Raw genomic sequence first — 18,494 nt, forward strand, 5'->3', positions numbered from 1 at the left:
CTTCTGTTTGTTTCTCCTTGATGAACCCTCCGCCCCCGCCCCCCCGGTTCACTCTACTTCCCTGTAAGCCAACCACCCCACCCTCCCCTTCCCCCTTCGAGCACCGCTTGCAGAGGCAATAAAGTCATTGTTACTTCACATTCATGCATTCTTTATTAATTCATCAAACACAACTAGGGGGATAATTGCAAAGGTAGCCCGGGATGGGTGGGGGAGGAGGGAAGGAAAAGGACACACTGCAGTTTAAAACTTTAACTCTTATTGAAGGCCAGCCTTCTGATGCTAGGGCAATCATCTGGGGTGGAGTGACTGGGTGGCCGGAGGCCCCCCCACCGTGTTCTTGGGCGTCTGGGTGAGGAGGCTATGGAACTTGGGGAGGAGGGCTGTTGGTTACACAGGGGCTGTAGCGGCGGTCTCTGCTCCTGCTGCCTTTCCTGCAGCTCAACCATACGCTGGAGCATATCAGTTTGATGCTCCTGCAGCCGGAGCATCGACTCTTGCCTTCTGTCTGCAAGCTGACGCCACCTATCATCTTCAGCCCGCAACTTGCTCTGTTCATCCCGCGATTCAGCACGCCACCTCTCCTCTCGTTCATATTGTGCTTTTCTGTAATCAGTCATTGACTGCCTCCACGCATTCTGCTGTGCTCTGTCAGCGTGGGAGGACATCTGTAGCTCTGTGAACATGTCATCACGCGTCCTACGTTTTCTCTTTCTAATCTTCACTAGCCTCTGTGAAGGAGAAACATTTGCAGCTGGTGGAGGAGAAGGGAGAGGTGGTTAAAAAAGACACATTTTAGAGAACAATGGGTACACTCTTTCACGTTAAATTTTGCTGTTCACATTACACAGCACATGTGCTTTCGTTACAAGGTCGCATTTTTCCTCTTATATTGAGGGCCTGCCGGTTTGGTGTGAGAGATCACTCACGCAGTGCCAGGCCACAGATTTCAGCTTGCAGGCAGCCATGGTAAGACACAGTCTTTTGGCTTTTTTAACCTTCTTAACATGTGGGAATGGTTTCAAACAGTAGTGCTCTCATTTCCCATACCAAGCACCTGTTGGGTTGGCCATTTAAAATGGGTTTGCAATGTAAAAGGAGGGGCTGCGGTTTCAGGGTTAACATGCAGCACAAACCCAACTAACTCCCCTCCCCCACACACCCAATTCTCTGGGATGATCACTTCACCCCTCCCCCCCACCGCGTGGCTAACAGCGGGGAATATTTCTGTTCAGCAGAGCAGGAACGGGCACCTCTGAATGTCCCCTTAATAAAATTGCCCCATTTCACCCAGGTGACCGTGAATGATATCACTCTCCTGAGGATAACAAAGAGCGATAAGGAATGGATGTTGTCTGCATGCCAGCAAACACCGGGACCATACGCTGCCATGCTTTGTTATGCAATGATTCCAGACTACGTGCTACTGGCCTGGCGTGGTAAAGTGTCCTACCATGGCGGACGGGATAAGGCAGCCCTCCCCAGAAACCTTTTGCAAAGGCTTTGGGAGTACATCCAGGAGAGTTTTCTGGAGATGTCCCTGGAGGATTTCCGCTCCATCCCCATACACGTTAACAGACTTTTCCAGTAGCTGTACTGGCCGCGATTGCCAGGGCAAATTAATCATTAATCATTAAACACGCTTGCTTTTAAACCATGTGTAATATTTACAAAGGTACACTCACCAGAGGTCCCCTGTGTGCCCTCAGGGTCTGGGAGCACGCCTTGGGTGAGTTCGGGGGTTACTGGTTCCAGGTCCAGGGTGATAAACATATCCTGGCTGTTGGGGAAACCGGTTTCTCCGCTTCCTTGCGGCTGTGAGCTAGCTACATTTTCTCCATCCTCATCTTCCTCGTACTCCGAACCCGCTTCCCTGTGTGTTTCTCCAGTGAGGGAGTCATAGCACACGGTTGGGGTAGTGGTGGCTGCACCCCCTAGAATGGCATGCAGCTCCGCGTAGAAGCGGCATGTTTGCGGCTCTTCCCCGGACCTTCCGTTTGCTTCTCTGGCTTTGTGGTAGGCTTGCCTTAGCTCCTTAATTTTCACGCGGCGCTGCTGTGCGTCCCTGTTATGGCCTCTGTCCTTCATGGCCTTGGAGACCTTTTCTAATATTTTGCCATTTCGTTTACTGCTTCGGAGTTCAGCCAGCAGTGATTTGTCTCCCCATATGGTGAGCAGATCCCGTACCTCCCGTTCTGTCCATGCTGGAGCTCTTTTGCGATCCTGGGACTCCATCATGGTTACCTGTGCTGATGAGCTCTGCGTGGTCACCTGTGCTCTCCATGCTGAGCAAACAGGAAATGAAATTCAAACGTTCGCGGGGCTTTTCCTGTCTACCTGGCCAGTGCATCTGAGTTGAGAGTGCTGTCCAGAGTGGTCACAATGAAGCACTGTGGGATAGCTCCCGGAGGCCAATAACGTCGAATTCCGTCCACACTACCCCAATTCCGACCCCCTAAGGCCGATTTTATCGCTAATCCCCTCATCGGAGATGGAGTAAAGAAACCGGTTTAAAGGGCCCTTTAAGTCGAAAGAAAGGGCTTCGTCGTGTGAACGTGTCCAGGCTTAATTCGATTTAACGCGGCTAAAGTCAACCTAAATTCGTAGTGTAGACCAGGCCTTAGCCTTTAGAATTGCACATTGTTCTGATCACAGTAAACACATTTTTATTAAAGCAAAGCCGTAAACTGACAGAGCAAAAATGTTCACACGAGAAGGTGGATCTTTTGGATTAAAATTAGTAGAGGGAAGTAACACAGCAGGCTCTCTCCATTTTATAATTGTGGATACATTCAGGACATCAATATTATAAGTTCCTTAACTGTTACATGTGTTTCTTTGAAGAGTAAAGGGTCTTTCCAGCCCAAAGGAAGTTGTGGGAGAGGTATAATTAAAATGGTGGCTCTTCTTACCCTGGTCCAGTGGTTTTGCTTCCAAATCTAGCATCTGATGCGAATGCTACTTGTTCACTTACATAGGTTCTTTTTAAAACCATAGATCTTGGGGATGGATAGATCAAACTAAAATCCTCTTATATCCCATCCCCTTTTAAAATATAGATGAACTCAATTTATGCTAGATGTGTGCATGTAGCTTTACCAAAAGACAGTGATTGTTGTAATGTCTGTGATGTTCAACAATGGCAGGGGAAACAGTAGCAAGTCCTCAGAACCCAGGGCTGAAAATAATAAGGGGTGAAATCTCGCTCCATTGAAGTCAATGAGAGTTTTGCCATGGACTTCAATGAGACCAAGATTTCACCCAAGAACTTATTCTCCCCTTTTTATCCTAGCAAGGGGATACTTGTTTTCTAGAGGTTTGATGAACTCTTCAATATCAATGAGTGCGTGGGATAAGAGAATCCAGTTACATTGCCAGAGTGATGAGCAGAAACTGTAATTTGGGCCAGTATAGAACCGGAGTGGGTCTTTCCCTTTTGGAATTAAGGAGGACTTTTCAGTTCACCCTACTTTCACTTTATACTAACAAGAAGAGAACACTGTAGGAATTTCTGGAATCTTGCTATTTCATATAGTATAAGACACTAATGGCCCCATTATGCTGGTGCATCCTCCTTACTACATTAACTTTTTGAAAGAACTGGATATCTATGTTCTAGGGAGTAGCAATTGAGATCTCGTCTGCCATAAGGGCAAATACCTTCTAGGTGTGCCAGAGTTACTTCTAAGAAAGATAATGGAATACGCACAAGTATTTGCATACATATTCCCATTACTTCTAATAGGAATTACACAGCAGAAATCCACTCTCCTCACAGACATTTCACTGGAATAAAGGACCCAGATGTTTAGAATTTGGGTTATAACAAAAATAATGAGTAATTTAAGTCTGATTATTATTTCAATAAACATCACAACACCACAAGATTAATGATGACAGAAATGTGCAGGCACTCTTATAAGGCACAATGGTGTTACTAATGACCACAAATAAATGCAAGTGTAAGCTAGCATGTTACAGTAGGAAATACACTGTAAAAAAGGGATCATTCCAGTGTTGTCTTAAGAAAACAACATAGTGTAGGGCATAGACATTGAACAAAGAGTGCATCCAACACAGCAAACAAAAACTGTGCACAGTTTAGTTTGTAACCTGCAATCAATGCACTGCATAGCTGAGGTTTTTAGTTATTTATAGTTGGAATGTATATTTTAAAAAAATCTTTATAGTAGAATAAGTATCTATTCTTACTATGATACAGGATTTTTAAAGCAAATTAAATGTGGGGAAAAAAACTGAAAGTCCTTTTAGGTATTGAGTATTTGAGCAGTTGTTCCATTAGTTAATTTGAGCTAATGAGTCAACAACAACAACAACAAAACATTTTGAAAATGTTAATCAAAGAACTTAAATCTTAGCTCTAGTTATTTGAAACTCACTTCTCTGCAAGGTCAACAAGTTATAAGCCTCCAACCCATTATGTTAAAGAAGAGAGAAAGAGTAGATGATTAAAAAAAACCAACCTTTAAGATTGAATCTTCCCTCTCTCAGGGTATTGTGTTTCCGTCCATGTATTTAGACACCATGAGCTTCTGTGTCTTGCACAGTACCCAAGTACACGGTCAATAAAAATTACTGATAGTTTTCAGAGAAGCCTTGGGCTCTATGAAAGTTGTAAATATCTAAAATAATTATGCAAAGAACAATTATAATTTAACATTTGTTATTTTTATGGCAATTGATGCTTTATTTTCATAATTATTTTTTCTTGTTTTTCCTTAACAGTGAATCTAATGTTTTTGTGGAAAATATAAGAATAAGAACATAAGAACGGCCATACGGGGTCAGACCAAAGGTCCATCTAGCCCAGTATACTGTCTTCCGACAATGGCCAATGCTTGGTGCCCCAGAGGGAATGAACAGAACAGGTAATCACCAAGTGATCCACCCCCTGTCGCCCATTCCCAGCTTCTGGCAAACAGAGGCTAGGTACACCATCCCTGTCCATCCTGGCTAATAGCAATTGATGGACCTATCCTCCATGAACTTATCTAGTTCCTTTTTGAACCCAGTTGTAGATTTGGTTTTCATAACATCCTCTGGCAAGGAGTTTCACAGGTTGACTGTCTGTTGTGTGAAAAAATACTGCCTTTGTTTGTTTTAAACCTACTACCTATTAATTTCATTTGGTGACCCCTAGTTCTTGTGTTATGAGAAGGTGTAAATAACACTTTCTTATTTACTTTCTCCATACTAGTCATGATTTTATAGACCTCTATCATATCCCCCCTTAGTCGTCTCTTTTCCAAGCTGAAAAGTCCCAGTCTATTAATCTCTCGTGATATGGCAGCCATTCCATACCCCTAATCATTTTTTTGCCCTTTTCTGAACCTTTTCCAATTCCAATATATCTTTTTTGAGATGGGGCAACCACATCTGCACACAGTATTCAAGATGTGGGCATACCATGAATTTATAGAGGCAATGTGATATTTTCTGTCTTATTATCTATCCCAGGGGTCGGCAACCTTTTAGAAGTGGTGTGCCGAGTCTTCATTTATTCACTCTAATTTAAGGTTTCACGTGCCAGTAATACATTTAAACGTTTTTAACATATAAGTCTATAATATATAGCTAAGCTATTGTTGTATGTAAAGTAAATAAGGTTTTAAAAATGTTTAAGAAGCTTCATTTAAAATTAAATTAAAATGTAGCGCCCCCCCGGACCGGTTACCAGGACCCAGGCAGTGTGAGTGCCACTGAAAATCAGATTGCGTGCCATCTTCGGCACACGTGCCATTGGTTGCCTACCCCCGATCTATCCCTTTCTTAATGATTTCCAACATTCTGTTTGCTTTTTTGAGTGGATGTTTTCAGAGTACTATGCACAATGACTCCAAGATCTCTTTCTTGATTGGTAATAGCTAATTTAGACCCCATCATTTTGTATGTATAGTTGGGATTATGTTTTCTAATGTACATGACTTTGCTTTTATCAACATTGAATTTCATCTGCCATTTTGTTGCCCAGTCACCCAGTTTTGAGAGATCCTTTTGTAGCTCTTCGCAGTCTGCCTGGGACTTAACTATCTTGAGCAATTTTGTATCATCTGCAAATTTTACCACCTCACTGTTTACCCCTTTTTCCAGCTCATTTATGAATATGTTGAATAGGACTGGTACCAGTACAGACCCCTGGAGGACACCACTATTTACGGCTCTCCATTTTGAAAACTGACTATTTATATATAGATAGTGTTGGAGGCTGGAATCCTCTTTAAGTTCACAGAATGTGTCAAGCATGGGCATCAGCAGTACAAAAGTCCCCACATTGCACCAGTACCTCGGGCTTAACCTAGAGGGACCTGTGAGGATAAAATGGTAATTAAAGTTACCATGCCCATTTAATTCTTGGACCGCCTGCTACAACACCCTGAACAAGTGCCTCTTATTATTGTGTTGTGATGCTGTTTACTAAAAATTGAATTGAGACCACTAATTCTTTCCCATAATTTAAAAAATAATCAGATAGAAACTTGTTACCATCAATACTGACTTAAGCCATATTGTAACTTGTGGTCTAAGGGCCCCCTTTGCCCCATCACTAAAGCCATTCCCCTTTAATTTTAATAGCAACCCATTTATTATTGTGTATTAATTTTACATAATAAAACACAGATTGTACAAGTACATATGATAAAAATGTAATCTTTATTCTTTTGTCTGGTTAGTAATGTATTTATGGGAAAACATTTTCTGGCATGCAGTTCACCAATACACTACACGTCAATAGTTTTAGTAAAAGAAGGAGTCTGTTTAACTCTACCTTGTGTAAGAAACAAAAACATCCTGATGTGATGCATTATACAAGTTCACTACTTTGTTCTTGTGAAAAAAGATTGTGGATCCCATATTATATTTTGAACAGTTCTAGTGCATCATGAATCAACAAGAACAACAGTCTATATAAACAGACACTGTGAAAGATCAAGGATTCCATGAATAAGACTACCTTGAAACTTCAGATGCAGGCAGCGCTAGAAATTCAACAAATTTCTCCATTCTTTTTCCACATACAAAGAACAACCTACTCAGAAGCAAGTGAACTCTGGTCCCCATTTTATTTCAAATTATTTCATATTAAAATATGTTCAAGTATAATAATAAGCAGAAGCATACAACTACCTATTCACTTCGTCATATCTTAAATTTCTTAATGAAAAAGAAGTAGGAATAGAAATGAACAAAAAAGTGACTGACAACAACTTGAGGATAACTGTAGCTGCTTATAGGTACAAAATGCTGAAAAATAAAGTGATTTTTAAAAATAATATAGTTTTTTTTATAAAACTGTTTTCTAACCCCACATTTTCAACAAGTTAAGCAGTTTACATGTCCTGTATAGTCCAATTATACACCGCATGATATTATTTTTTTTAATTAAAATTAAATAAAAATAAGCTCTTAAATAGCAGCAAACTATTGCTTACTGACATGAGGAATGATGTCTGGTTGAACAATTTGTTTCACTTTTCCACTGACACATGGCTTCCCATATTAGACTTCCGAACTTTGGAAGGCGTAAGATACAGCAACAAGGCGTAAGATACAGATAAACATGCATCAGTAATAACCTTCAAATTATTTATAATAGTACAGAATATATCATATTACCTGTTGAAAGTTTGCAAACTCGACTTATTAAGGTACATATTTAATGTAATAAATACTGTGGTCAGGTCATTATTTGCTTGCTCAAACATGTACCACTGTGTCAAACGATTTAAATATCAAAAGCCATTTCATTGACAATTACAATGTCAGCCTTGCTGAGAACAGATGACATTTAAAAAATACTGCAGGATAAAGCAGAATAACTACACCTATTTGAACATCTCAGTGTTTAGGGAAGATTCATTTCATATAGCAGAACACTTGACAAAAACATAAGGGGACCAAATTCTTCCCTGATTTACACCTCCCCTGCCATGTCTCCCCTGTGCAACCCTAACAGGGTTGGGTTGTGGGCATAAGGTATAAAGCAAGGCAATATTTGTCCCAAGGGTGCTTAACATTCCCATTGATCTGCACATGTTACTCCCTTTATCTTAAATGGGTTTTACTCATGTGAATAAGAGAAGTAGAGACAGAATGTAGCTCCAGACCTTAGAGTAAAATATGGAATGCACTGTTGAAATGTAATAGTCTATATTAAAAGGCAAAAAAAATCAACCAACCAACCAAAAAAAAAAAATGACTGTTCCATTTTTGGGTATTCTTTTTGACTTTATATTTATGATTTTTCTGGATGTTTTATTTCATGATAGTTAAAATACTTCAAAATTAAGAGCCAGCCTGAAATCCAGAAGTAGTTAGAACTCTGCTGCTCTTTGTGAGGTCATGTTTTTCCATGCATGAGCTATAAGTACAGCATGCCTTCATGCAAATCACTTCAATCTGAACATGAGAGAGAATCAGATTATAATAACTCACCAAATATAGACTTTAAAATAGCTAAATAATTTTTTTAAGAAAACCAAAAACTAAGTAACCAAAAAGAAAAAAGTGAAACTAATAAATGAATCAGCTCTCTGTGGGAATAACTACCTCTTCCAAGGGCAGACTCCTCTACTGGTATTTATTGATGTCTTGTCTATATCCCCCATGGTCTTGTCATCTTTTTGTGATGGCACTGATCTGATTTAGGTTTAAGGTCACAGGGGCAGGGACCTCGCTTTTTAATTGGCTTGTTAAGAACCATGCATGCCTTATCATGCCGTATAACTAGTATCTGACACTTGAATACCTGTGAAAGAGCACTTATCTCCTTTTCCCAACATAAAAGAACCACATATAACCACATATAAAAATCTGTGAATTAAAACAAATGACTGTACCAACAGAAATTTTAAAAGTAGGACAAATGTGGCCGTTGAAATGCACAGAATGGATATAATTACGCCACTGAAGTATTTGTTGTTAACACACACGCATTTTAAGAATTATAGATTTGCACCCTTTAATGTTCCTAACAGTCTGAGTAGCAATGTTGTGTCTCCTCTTCAACAGTACCAGCTGGTAATAGTCATCTCTTGGCAAGGCTGTTACCCTACAGAGTCATAGTTTGATGACGAGGGGTCACTGTCTTGATATAGGCACTGACCTTAAGGTAGGTGTGTGTGTGTGTGTGTGTGTGTGTGTGTGTGTGTGTGTGTGTGTGAAAGCTGTCAGTTTGGCGTAGACCTCCTACAGGAGCCCTATTGACATAGATGTCACTTTCTCAAGCTGTAAACAATTTGTGATGAATGGAATTCTTTGTTTCCTTTTACTTTTTACTTTCCCTGGTGTCCTTACTTTTGTCTTCTTTTTCTGAATTGTCTTTTTCATATTTGTCTTTGTCTGGCTTTGTTACACTATTGTAGGAAGGTGGAGAGGTTGTGGAGGGGGTCCTATTTGTTTTTTCTGCAGCTGAGTTTTCACTTAGCTTATCCAGAGTCATATCTTCTTTGATAGGCAGACCATGCTTTTCTTTGCGATACATAAATGAAACTTTTTTCACCGTTTGCCTTAAAAGGTAATGTCTGTAAGCTCGCTGAATAACAGTAGCGGACACTTCCTCTTGTTTTCGTTTTAATGTGGTCGTAATTGGTTCATAGGAGACTTTAGAAGGATTGGCTGCCATAAACCGGTCTTCCATTTGTATTCGAAGTGCATCCAGCTCATCACTGTCCCCCAAAACACGCTTTGTAAAAGCAAACAAGATGTCAAGGCAGTGAATTCTGTCACCACTCACCATGGGCAGATCCATTGCAATGAGCTGAAGAGTGTTTGGTTTTGCTAAAAGAAGAGGAGGATCCAGTGAAGCTGCAAAATCAGACAGTTTACTGAACTCTATGAACTGGGTGGCGTCTGGATCAAACTTTTCCCAAACCTCATAGAACATCTCAAAGTCGTCCTCACTCAAGGGCTCGGCACTTTCTTCTGTAGCAACACTGAAGTTCTCCAAAATAACAGCAATATACATGTTTACTACAACTAGAAATGAGATGATAATATAACTGACAAAAAAGAAAATCCCAACTGAAGGGTTACCACAGTCTCCTTTAACAGAGCTTCCTGGGTGAGGTTTATTGGGATCACAGTCCGGTTCTCCACTGTTAAGAATTGGTGACAGCAACATATCCCAACCACCGGACGTGGTAATTTGAAATAGGCAGATCATGCTGTTGCCAAAAGTTTCAAAGTTGAACATGTCATCAATCCCAGCTTCCCTCTTAACGTAGGCAAAGTTGGACATTCCAAATATAGCATAGATAAACATGACCAGGAAAAGCAGGAGACCAATGTTAAACAAAGCAGGAAGAGACATCATCAAAGCAAAAAGCAGAGTGCGGATCCCTTTAGCACCCTTAATGAGACGCAGGATTCGACCTATTCTGGCGAGTCGGACAACTCTGAACAAAGTGGGGGACACAAAATACTCTTCAATCACCTTGTCTAGAAACATACCTGTAAAACAAAACAAAACAAAAGGATAGTCTGTTTTATAATAATTTAAAATTTCCATATCACAGAGCATAAATGCAGGCCATATCTATCCCCAGTAGAGATTCTGAATAGGGAGAGAGTCATAATGTGCATTCTTATGTTTTGCATAATAGCATCTATTGAAAGGCATTGCACAGGTACCATATTTGTTTTGGCACTTTTTATGTGGGTTATGAAAAACAAATGGATATTAAAATTAATACTAAAGTACTAAGAAAGCCCATTTGCAGTTTCTGAGGTTAGGAATGGTAATGTAAAGATTACTATAAATGCTCTAATTCATGTTTCCTGTTTACTGTAGAATCAGAGGAAGTGAAAGCTAACTAACGGTCTATCTGATCTTGTAAATCTTCCATTGTTAAAACAAATTTTTATAACAAATGTTTGCCCTTCCATTTATTAGATTCCTTTTAAATGTAATTATTTCTTACCTACTATGGAGAGGATGACAACCACAAAATCAAAAATGTTCCAGCCTATGGTGAAGTAGTAATAACGGAGTGAAACTAGTTTGAGGACACATTCTCCAGTGAAAAGGACAATAAAGACCATGTTAATCCAGTATAAAATATGTTTCATCTCATCACTCTGGTCATCAGTTTCTATCATCATTGTGACCATGTTGAGGCAGATAAGAATCATGATGCTGATATCAAATGCTTGTTTTGTTACAATATCAAACATCAAACCTTGGAATTTGTTCTGGAAAAAAAAAAAAAGTGAAAAAGTCGGATTTTATTAAATCTCTCTCTCTCTCTCTCTCACACACACACACACACACACACACACAGTAACTGATAAGATCTAGTTCAGAAAGAAAAGCCCTAATGCAGTTTATTTCTTTTTAAAGGAAGGCTTTGGGAATCAGTGAAACATAAAATCTGAAAAAGTGAAGAAAATAAGTCTGCCAGTCTAAGTTTTCCTCCAGGAAATGGATTGGTTTTATACTGTCTCATATCTGAGAGCTATCACATGAAGAGATTCAAAGATTCTATTGTGACCACAGAGAAATATGCAAAAACAACGAGGAGACCTTGTGGCACCTTAGAGACTAACAAATTTATTTGGGCATAAGCTTTTGTGGGCTAAACCCACTTCATCAGATGCATGGAATGGAAAATACAGAGGCAGGTATAAATACACAGCACATGAAAAGATGGAAGTTGCCTTACCGAGTGAGGGGGTCAACCCCCCGCTTGGTAAGGCAACTCCCATCTTTTCATGTGCTGTGTATTTATACCTGCCTCTGTATTTTTCACTCCATGTATCTGATGAAGTGGGTTTTAGCCCACGAAAGCTTATGCCCAAATAAATTTGTTAGTCTCTAAGGTGCCACAAGGACTCCTCGTTGTTTTTGCTGATCCAGACTAACACGGCTACCACACTGAAACAGAAATATGCATACATTTCCATTTCCAACTATAACATCCAGAAATGTTTGACACTGAGCTTGCAATTGTGATTTGCTCCCAAATTCAGATGAATGTAAAATAACGTGCATTCTTACCGCTGGTCTAGGTATAGGTTTTTGTGGTTTCTTGGATCCCAGCTTTTTCATTGCGTTGTAATATTTCTTCTGTTCTTCTGTCATGAAGATGTCTTGACCTCCAAAGTAAAGAAATGAAAAAACTGGTTACAACCATGCCATTAGAGATATTTCACTGGTTATTCAAATATATACGAACACAGAATTTACTATACAGGTATTCATTCTTTCAAAAGACAAAATTCAGGGATCAAAATAGATTACATAAAACTGAATTATTTAAGAGTATATGAAGTCTTACTAGAAAAATTAGGCTTTAAAGAATTACTTTAATACTTCAAAGGAATGTTAAGAAGGAAAACAGTTCCCTTAATCTAATTGGTTGGGCCAAGAATCTGCAAAAGCAGAAGCTAACTCTTGCCTTTGCTTTAAAAAAGTACAACTTGCCACTTTGGCACAGGCCGACAATGCCTCCAGCACCTGCATACTAACCCAACAACTGAAATGAGACTCATAGACTCATAGACTTTAAGGTCAGAAGGGACCAATATGGTCATCTAGTCTGACCTCCCGCATGATGCAGGCCACAAAAGCTGACTCACCCACAACAGAATCTTCCAGCCTGCGACCCCTGCCCTATGCTGCGGAGGAAGGCGAAAAACCTCCAGGGCCTCTGCCAATCTACCCTGGAGGAAAATTCCTTCCCGACCCCAAATATGGCGATCAGCAGAACCCCGAGCATACAGGCAAGATTCTACAGCTGGACCCTCATTTTACCCGCGATGGCCCGTTAATGCCTAATTGACTAAAATCACATTATCCCATCAAACCATTCCCTCCATAAACTTATCAAGACTAATCTTGAAGCCAGAGAGGTCCTTCAAAGTATTACAACCCAAAGAAGACTACAACACAGATACTAGAAGGGACTGAGGTGCACCAGTGCCTGAGGCCCTCACAGTGGCAGGGAAATGATTAAATCAGATATGCCCAGATAATCCTGGCAAATGACCTGCACCCACATGCTACAGAGGAAGGCAAAAAATCCCCCAGCATCACAGCCAATCTGACCTGGGTGGAAATTCCTTCCCGACCCCACACCTAATGTATCCTAAGATCGCATTTGCCTTTTTCACAGCAGCATCACATTGGTGGCTCATAGGCATCCTGTGATTGATCCACACACTAAGGTCTCTCTCTGCCTCTGTCACTACAAACTGAAGAGCTCCCAGCTTGCAGCTGAATTTTTTTATTATTAGACCCCAACGATACGACCTTTCACTTTGTATTATTGAATTTCATCACATTTTTGTCACTCCAGTCTTCAAGGTCACCCAGATCTTCCTGTATAATGTTCCGATTCTCCTCTGTATTGACGATGCCTCCCAGCTTTGTATCAACAGCAAATTTCATTAGCACACTCCTGCTTTTAGTGCTAAGATCAGGAATAAAAATATTGAATAAATTGGTCCCAAGACCAATCCTTGGGGAACTCTTTAAAGGCTAATTAGGGGCTCCAACATGTTGACCATGGTTCAATGCGGACCAATCATTTGGTTTCTCAATCTGAGGTTGCAGCAGAAAATTCCAGCCTGAAGAGAATGTTTTCTTGCAAAATCTTTTAGTGACGACAAGCAGATGTCCCTTTATTTAGGGGACATTGAGGGTATGTCTACACGTCTATTAAAAACTTGTGGCTGGCCTGTGCCAGCTGACTTGGGCTCGCAGAACTCAGGCTGCAGGGCTGTTTAATTGCAGAGTAGGCTTCAGGCTTGGGCTAGCCCACATGCTCTAGGACCCTGTAAGGTGGGAGGGTCCCAGAGCTTGGGCTGCAGTCTGAGCCCGGAAGTCTACACTGCAATTAAACAGCCCCCACAGCCCGAGATCCTGAGCCCAAGTCAGCCGGCATGGGCTAACCGTAGGTTTCTAATTGCAGTGTAGACATACCCTGAGAGATCCATGTGAGAAGGAGCTGGTAACAGATGTCAGTCTAATGATATAAGGCCCATTCTAACTTTGCTAAATATGATTAACTGTTCATCAGCAATTACCCTTTCATACATTTTTCACTCACTCCTTACGACAATTAGTAAGAACAACTTTGGGTGGTGGTGGTGGTGGGGTGACCAGGGCAAGTACATGGTCTGCTCTAGTGCCCTTTCACCTAAAATCAAAAGCTGCTTTAACATTTCTTATCAATATTAAACTTCATTTAATAATTGATCAAATAAAGTTATCCAGGCCCAGATTCAAATATGGCCCGTGTTCCCTACAACTGTTATGAGAGAGTTCAGATAATGATTTTCATCCCTTATAAAAGCTGACCACTTGATGTTTAAATAATTTCTTTTATATTCAGCTCTTTCTGATGTAGTGATGAAATGCTAGAATACTTATCTTCTTTTTTTGTTGGTTGAAGTTATCTATGATGACACCAATGAAAAGGTTCAAAGTGAAGAATGACCCAAAGATGATAAAGATGACAAAGTAAAGATACATATACAGGTTTTCTTCATACTTGGGCTGCTGGTCTATCTACAAAATAAGGAGAAATAGCAAAATGTCAGCACTAAATAATAAGAGACCAATTGTCTGAAGAGGATGTTTCTAATGCCTCCTAAATTTCTGCAATTATTTGTGTGTTTCAGTGCACACCAGGTACACAAAGCAGGTAAATGCATATGTCACAGTTGGTACATTAAAATGCAGGTTGTCTGTGCACACTTGCAAGTCATTTTTGAAAACTGGATGCAGTGAGTCAAACTTCATTAACCAAAAAAGCAAGAAAGCCATGACATTTGGCTATTCTGGAGCAGTACTTAAGCATTCTTTGGGCTGGTCTACACTGGGGGGGTGGTCGATGTAAGATACACAACTTCAGCTACGGGAATAGCGTAGCTGTAGTCGACGTATCTTATTTCGACTTACCTCGGGTCCTCACGGCACGGGATTGACGGCCGCGGCTCCCCCGTCGACTCCGCTACCGCCGCTCGCCCTGGTGGAGTTCCGGAGTCGACGGGAGCACGTTCGGGGATCGATGTATCGTGTCTAGACGAGACGCGATATATCGATCCCCGATAGATTGATTACTACCCGCCGAATTGGCGGGTAGTCTGGACGTACCCTTTGTCAGCCTTTGTTAATCTATTTTTAGTTAGTTAGTAAAATTTATTGTAAACAACTACTGTAAGAAAGCAAGTTGCTCCATCTGAAATGTGCACTTAATTACTTTATAAATTTAATTTGTATACAAGGTTTTCCATGTTTTAAGCTTTCATTTTCACTGCCATTCAAGTTAGATATTAAAGAAGCGTTATGTGCACCTTAGAGTCTACCCACTCTAAACAAATAGACTTAGAATATGTACTGTACTTACATTTATGGAATCAACAGCTGCATACATGATATCCATCCATCCTTTAAATGTAGCCTATGAAAAGGCAATGTGTTAAAATTCTGTGTCAAGCTTCAGGTCAAAGAAAATATGAAACATTTTACAATCATATTCTTATGAAAGAAAGACCCCCATTTCCCACAACATGTATTTGCATATTCATAGAATAAAAGTACTTAAAGTATAGCAGTGAGAATTTTTTTTGCCACAAATTTTTTTGGGGAAAAAAAAATGCAGATATGGCAACACTGAAACATTTCACAAATTCATGTCAGTTTTGCCAAATTATTTCAGTTAAAGACAAATTTTTAAAAATCAAAATATTACATTTTGACATTTTATAAATGAAATGTTTCAATTTTTCCATCTGAAACAACTTTTCATTTTTAAATCTTTAATTTTATTTCACACAAAAATGTTTTTAAAATCTCAAAATCAAAATGAAATGTTTTGTTCAACAGAAAGTGAATTTTTCTTCAGAATTTTCATTCTCCAAAAACAAAAAATAAATAAATAGAAAAATTTGGTTTGATCCCACTTTACTTTTTTTTAAAGAAATTCAGACTTGCCAGTGAATCAACGAATCACTTACTTGCATAGCTCTACTTTAAAGTTAGTATCTTGGAAAAAGATGAGTAAAATAATTCACAAATTAATTTCAGCTGCTTCTTTTGGATCACAGAATACCCCTGAACAAATTCTGATTTTCCTGGATGTGTTCATTATTTGAATTATTAAGCAAACTCTTAAAAAAATCCATAGATGGGCTGAGTTCTGGTCAACATCTGAGCTAATCAGTCATACAGCTAACTCACATGGTAATGTTTCTGTTTCCATTTTCTGACTGTTACAAACATCAGAAAGGCTTTCACAGACCACTGTGGCTTTGAATTTCTCAGGGAGAGGATTGGAACAGCTTACAAAGGCAGAAAATAAGCAGGCTTGGGAAATGTTATGTATTTAAAACTTTTCATTTTGGGGGCACACAGGCTTTGCTCTAGGCATTGTTCCTAGGGGGGAAAAAATCTAAGATTTATTGGCTGAGGACAGACAAATTTTCATTTAATTTTCTCTTATCACATTCATACAAAGAAATTCCTATTTTGAGAGGCTATAGTCAGATTCCTGTAATAGCTTCTCCTGCCTTGGCTCTGGAAACAAATTTATCACTCTGTAGTTGTGCAGACATTGTCCTCTTATCCTGGATAAAATAACTGAACTGCATTTACTGATGTCTGTAATTTTCTGTCTAGCACACAAAAGTTTTGTATATGTATGTGCCTCATGATGGGCATTGTGAGATTCCTGTAATAGCCACTCTGCCAGGGTTCAGGACAGCGGTGTTGGTCCTTTTGGTGTGTTAATGTTGCAGCAGCATCGATAACTAACTTCCTTTTTCTGGTCATCAGCATTCACAGTAAATAAGGCAAATAGTTATACAAACAATGAAGGGGAAAAAATCCCTAAACCCATGATTTAGGCACCATGTAAATGCAAGGGAATCATCCTAATGTGGGCACACAGTATGATGTCACCATAGAGAAATGTTTGGGGGGGGCGGGGCGGCAAAAAATCTGGCAAAAACAGTCAGGCAGGGAGTTTTACAGATGATCTGATGCAAGTTGTTGCCCAGCCACAGAATGGTGCACAGGTTGACAATATATCTGAAAAAGGAGAGTTGGATTTATATGGAGATAATACATTTCATGGTTCTTCTTCTGAGATAAAAATGATGTTCCTCCAATGTTATTCTCTAGGTTTGGAGGAAAGGGAACATATGGGTCATCCTGTGGTGTATCATAGGATACTTTGTACTAACGGGCAGTAAAGAGATTGCCATAGTATGATGTTAACATTTTACTTCCACGATGTCCAAAAAGAAAATATTCAAGAGATGGAATATGGGGCTCAGTGAGAAATGCATTAGAATGGAATAGGATAGGCCACAGGGACCAGAAGAGATTATGGAGACTCCCAGGGTACTGCTGTCTTTGCTACTCTATGTAAGCAATCAGAAGTACGAAGTACAGCATCTGATAAACAACAAAGGAAGAAATCATGGTTGTGGAACTATTTTTCCACTGACATCAGCTGTCCAACCAGTGCAACATTTTTGTGTCATAAAAACAACACAAAGCACAATTGCTGCAATATATATGCTAGTCAGAAAAGCCACAATGCGCAGCAACATAGTTCAGGTGGAGGGAAGCCTTCCTAATAGCCATGTAGTGGATAAGGACAAGTGCCTCCACTTAAGAGGCAGCAGAGTAGCCACAGTGCCAGAAAGAACAGCTCAACCTCAGCAGGGACAGTGTCTTCACATGAGGAACTGCCTCAGAACACTGGACTAGATGGACCATTGTTCTGTCTCTGACAGCAGCTAGCGCTACATGCTTCAAGGGAAGGTATGAGAAACTGAGAAACAATTATGGAATAACCGAGGACAAATTTCTTTCTAATCCCATCAGCTAGTGGTTGTCTTGTGCTCTGAACAACCAGGTTTATATCTGTTATATTCTGTAACCCACTTATCCATATATATATATTTAATCCTTCTTTTATGCCTACCAAGCTCTTGGCCTCAATATTATCTTGCAGTAATGAGTTCCACTGATTATTTATGAAAATGACTAAATGAGCTATGTTGCACTGAATGTCACCTTGGTTTTGTACTCTTAAGAAAAGATAAATAGAAGCCTCAAATAACTTCTCTACATCATTTATTATTCTATATATTTTTATCCTAGTCCCCCTCCTCCCTAAACTAAACAGTCCCAATTTCCCCCCTTCTCCTCACATGAAAGTATTTCCATGCTTCTAGTCATTTTCACCCCTCCCCCCATTGCTGCTTCTTTGGTCAGATGGGGTCACCAGGATGGAACATTGGAACTGAGCATTCCAACTAAGGCTGTACTGCTAAGCAAGACATTATTTTCTATCCCTTTCTTTATGCATCTTAACATTTCATTTTTAAGACCACCACTAGGAAATGAATAGTTTTTTCCATTCAGCTTTCCACAATGATGCCCAGGTTTTCTTCTTGGGTGGTCACAGTTATTTTATATCTAGCAATGTGTGTAAGCAATTCAAATAATTCTTTCCAAT

At 39.8% G+C, this 18,494-nt stretch overlaps 1 protein-coding gene across 12 annotated transcripts in view; it reads right to left on the bottom strand.

Moving 5' to 3' along the window:
* Nucleotides 1–9,286: 9,286 nt before the first annotated feature.
* Nucleotides 9,287–18,494, bottom strand: part of LOC135885529 (sodium channel protein type 2 subunit alpha-like) — a 165,932-nt gene continuing 156,724 nt past the window's right edge. For 10 of the 12 annotated variants that reach the window (XM_065413270.1, XM_065413276.1, XM_065413274.1 and 7 more), the window contains 5 exons: nucleotides 15,372–15,425; nucleotides 14,393–14,530; nucleotides 12,017–12,121; nucleotides 10,941–11,211; nucleotides 9,287–10,470 (listed from right to left, as the gene is read on the bottom strand). In XM_065413270.1, the coding sequence (XP_065269342.1) occupies nucleotides 9,287–10,470; nucleotides 10,941–11,211; nucleotides 12,017–12,121; nucleotides 14,393–14,530; nucleotides 15,372–15,425 (1,752 nt within the window). Of the gene's footprint in view, nucleotides 10,471–10,940; nucleotides 11,212–12,016; nucleotides 12,122–14,392; nucleotides 14,531–15,362; nucleotides 15,426–18,494 lie in introns of all 12 variants that reach the window. The other 2 variants (XM_065413275.1, XM_065413272.1) reach the window with 1 other exon arrangement.

This window comes from Emys orbicularis, chromosome 11, assembly GCF_028017835.1.
Source record: "Emys orbicularis isolate rEmyOrb1 chromosome 11, rEmyOrb1.hap1, whole genome shotgun sequence".
Lineage (NCBI taxonomy): Eukaryota > Metazoa > Chordata > Testudines > Emydidae > Emys > Emys orbicularis.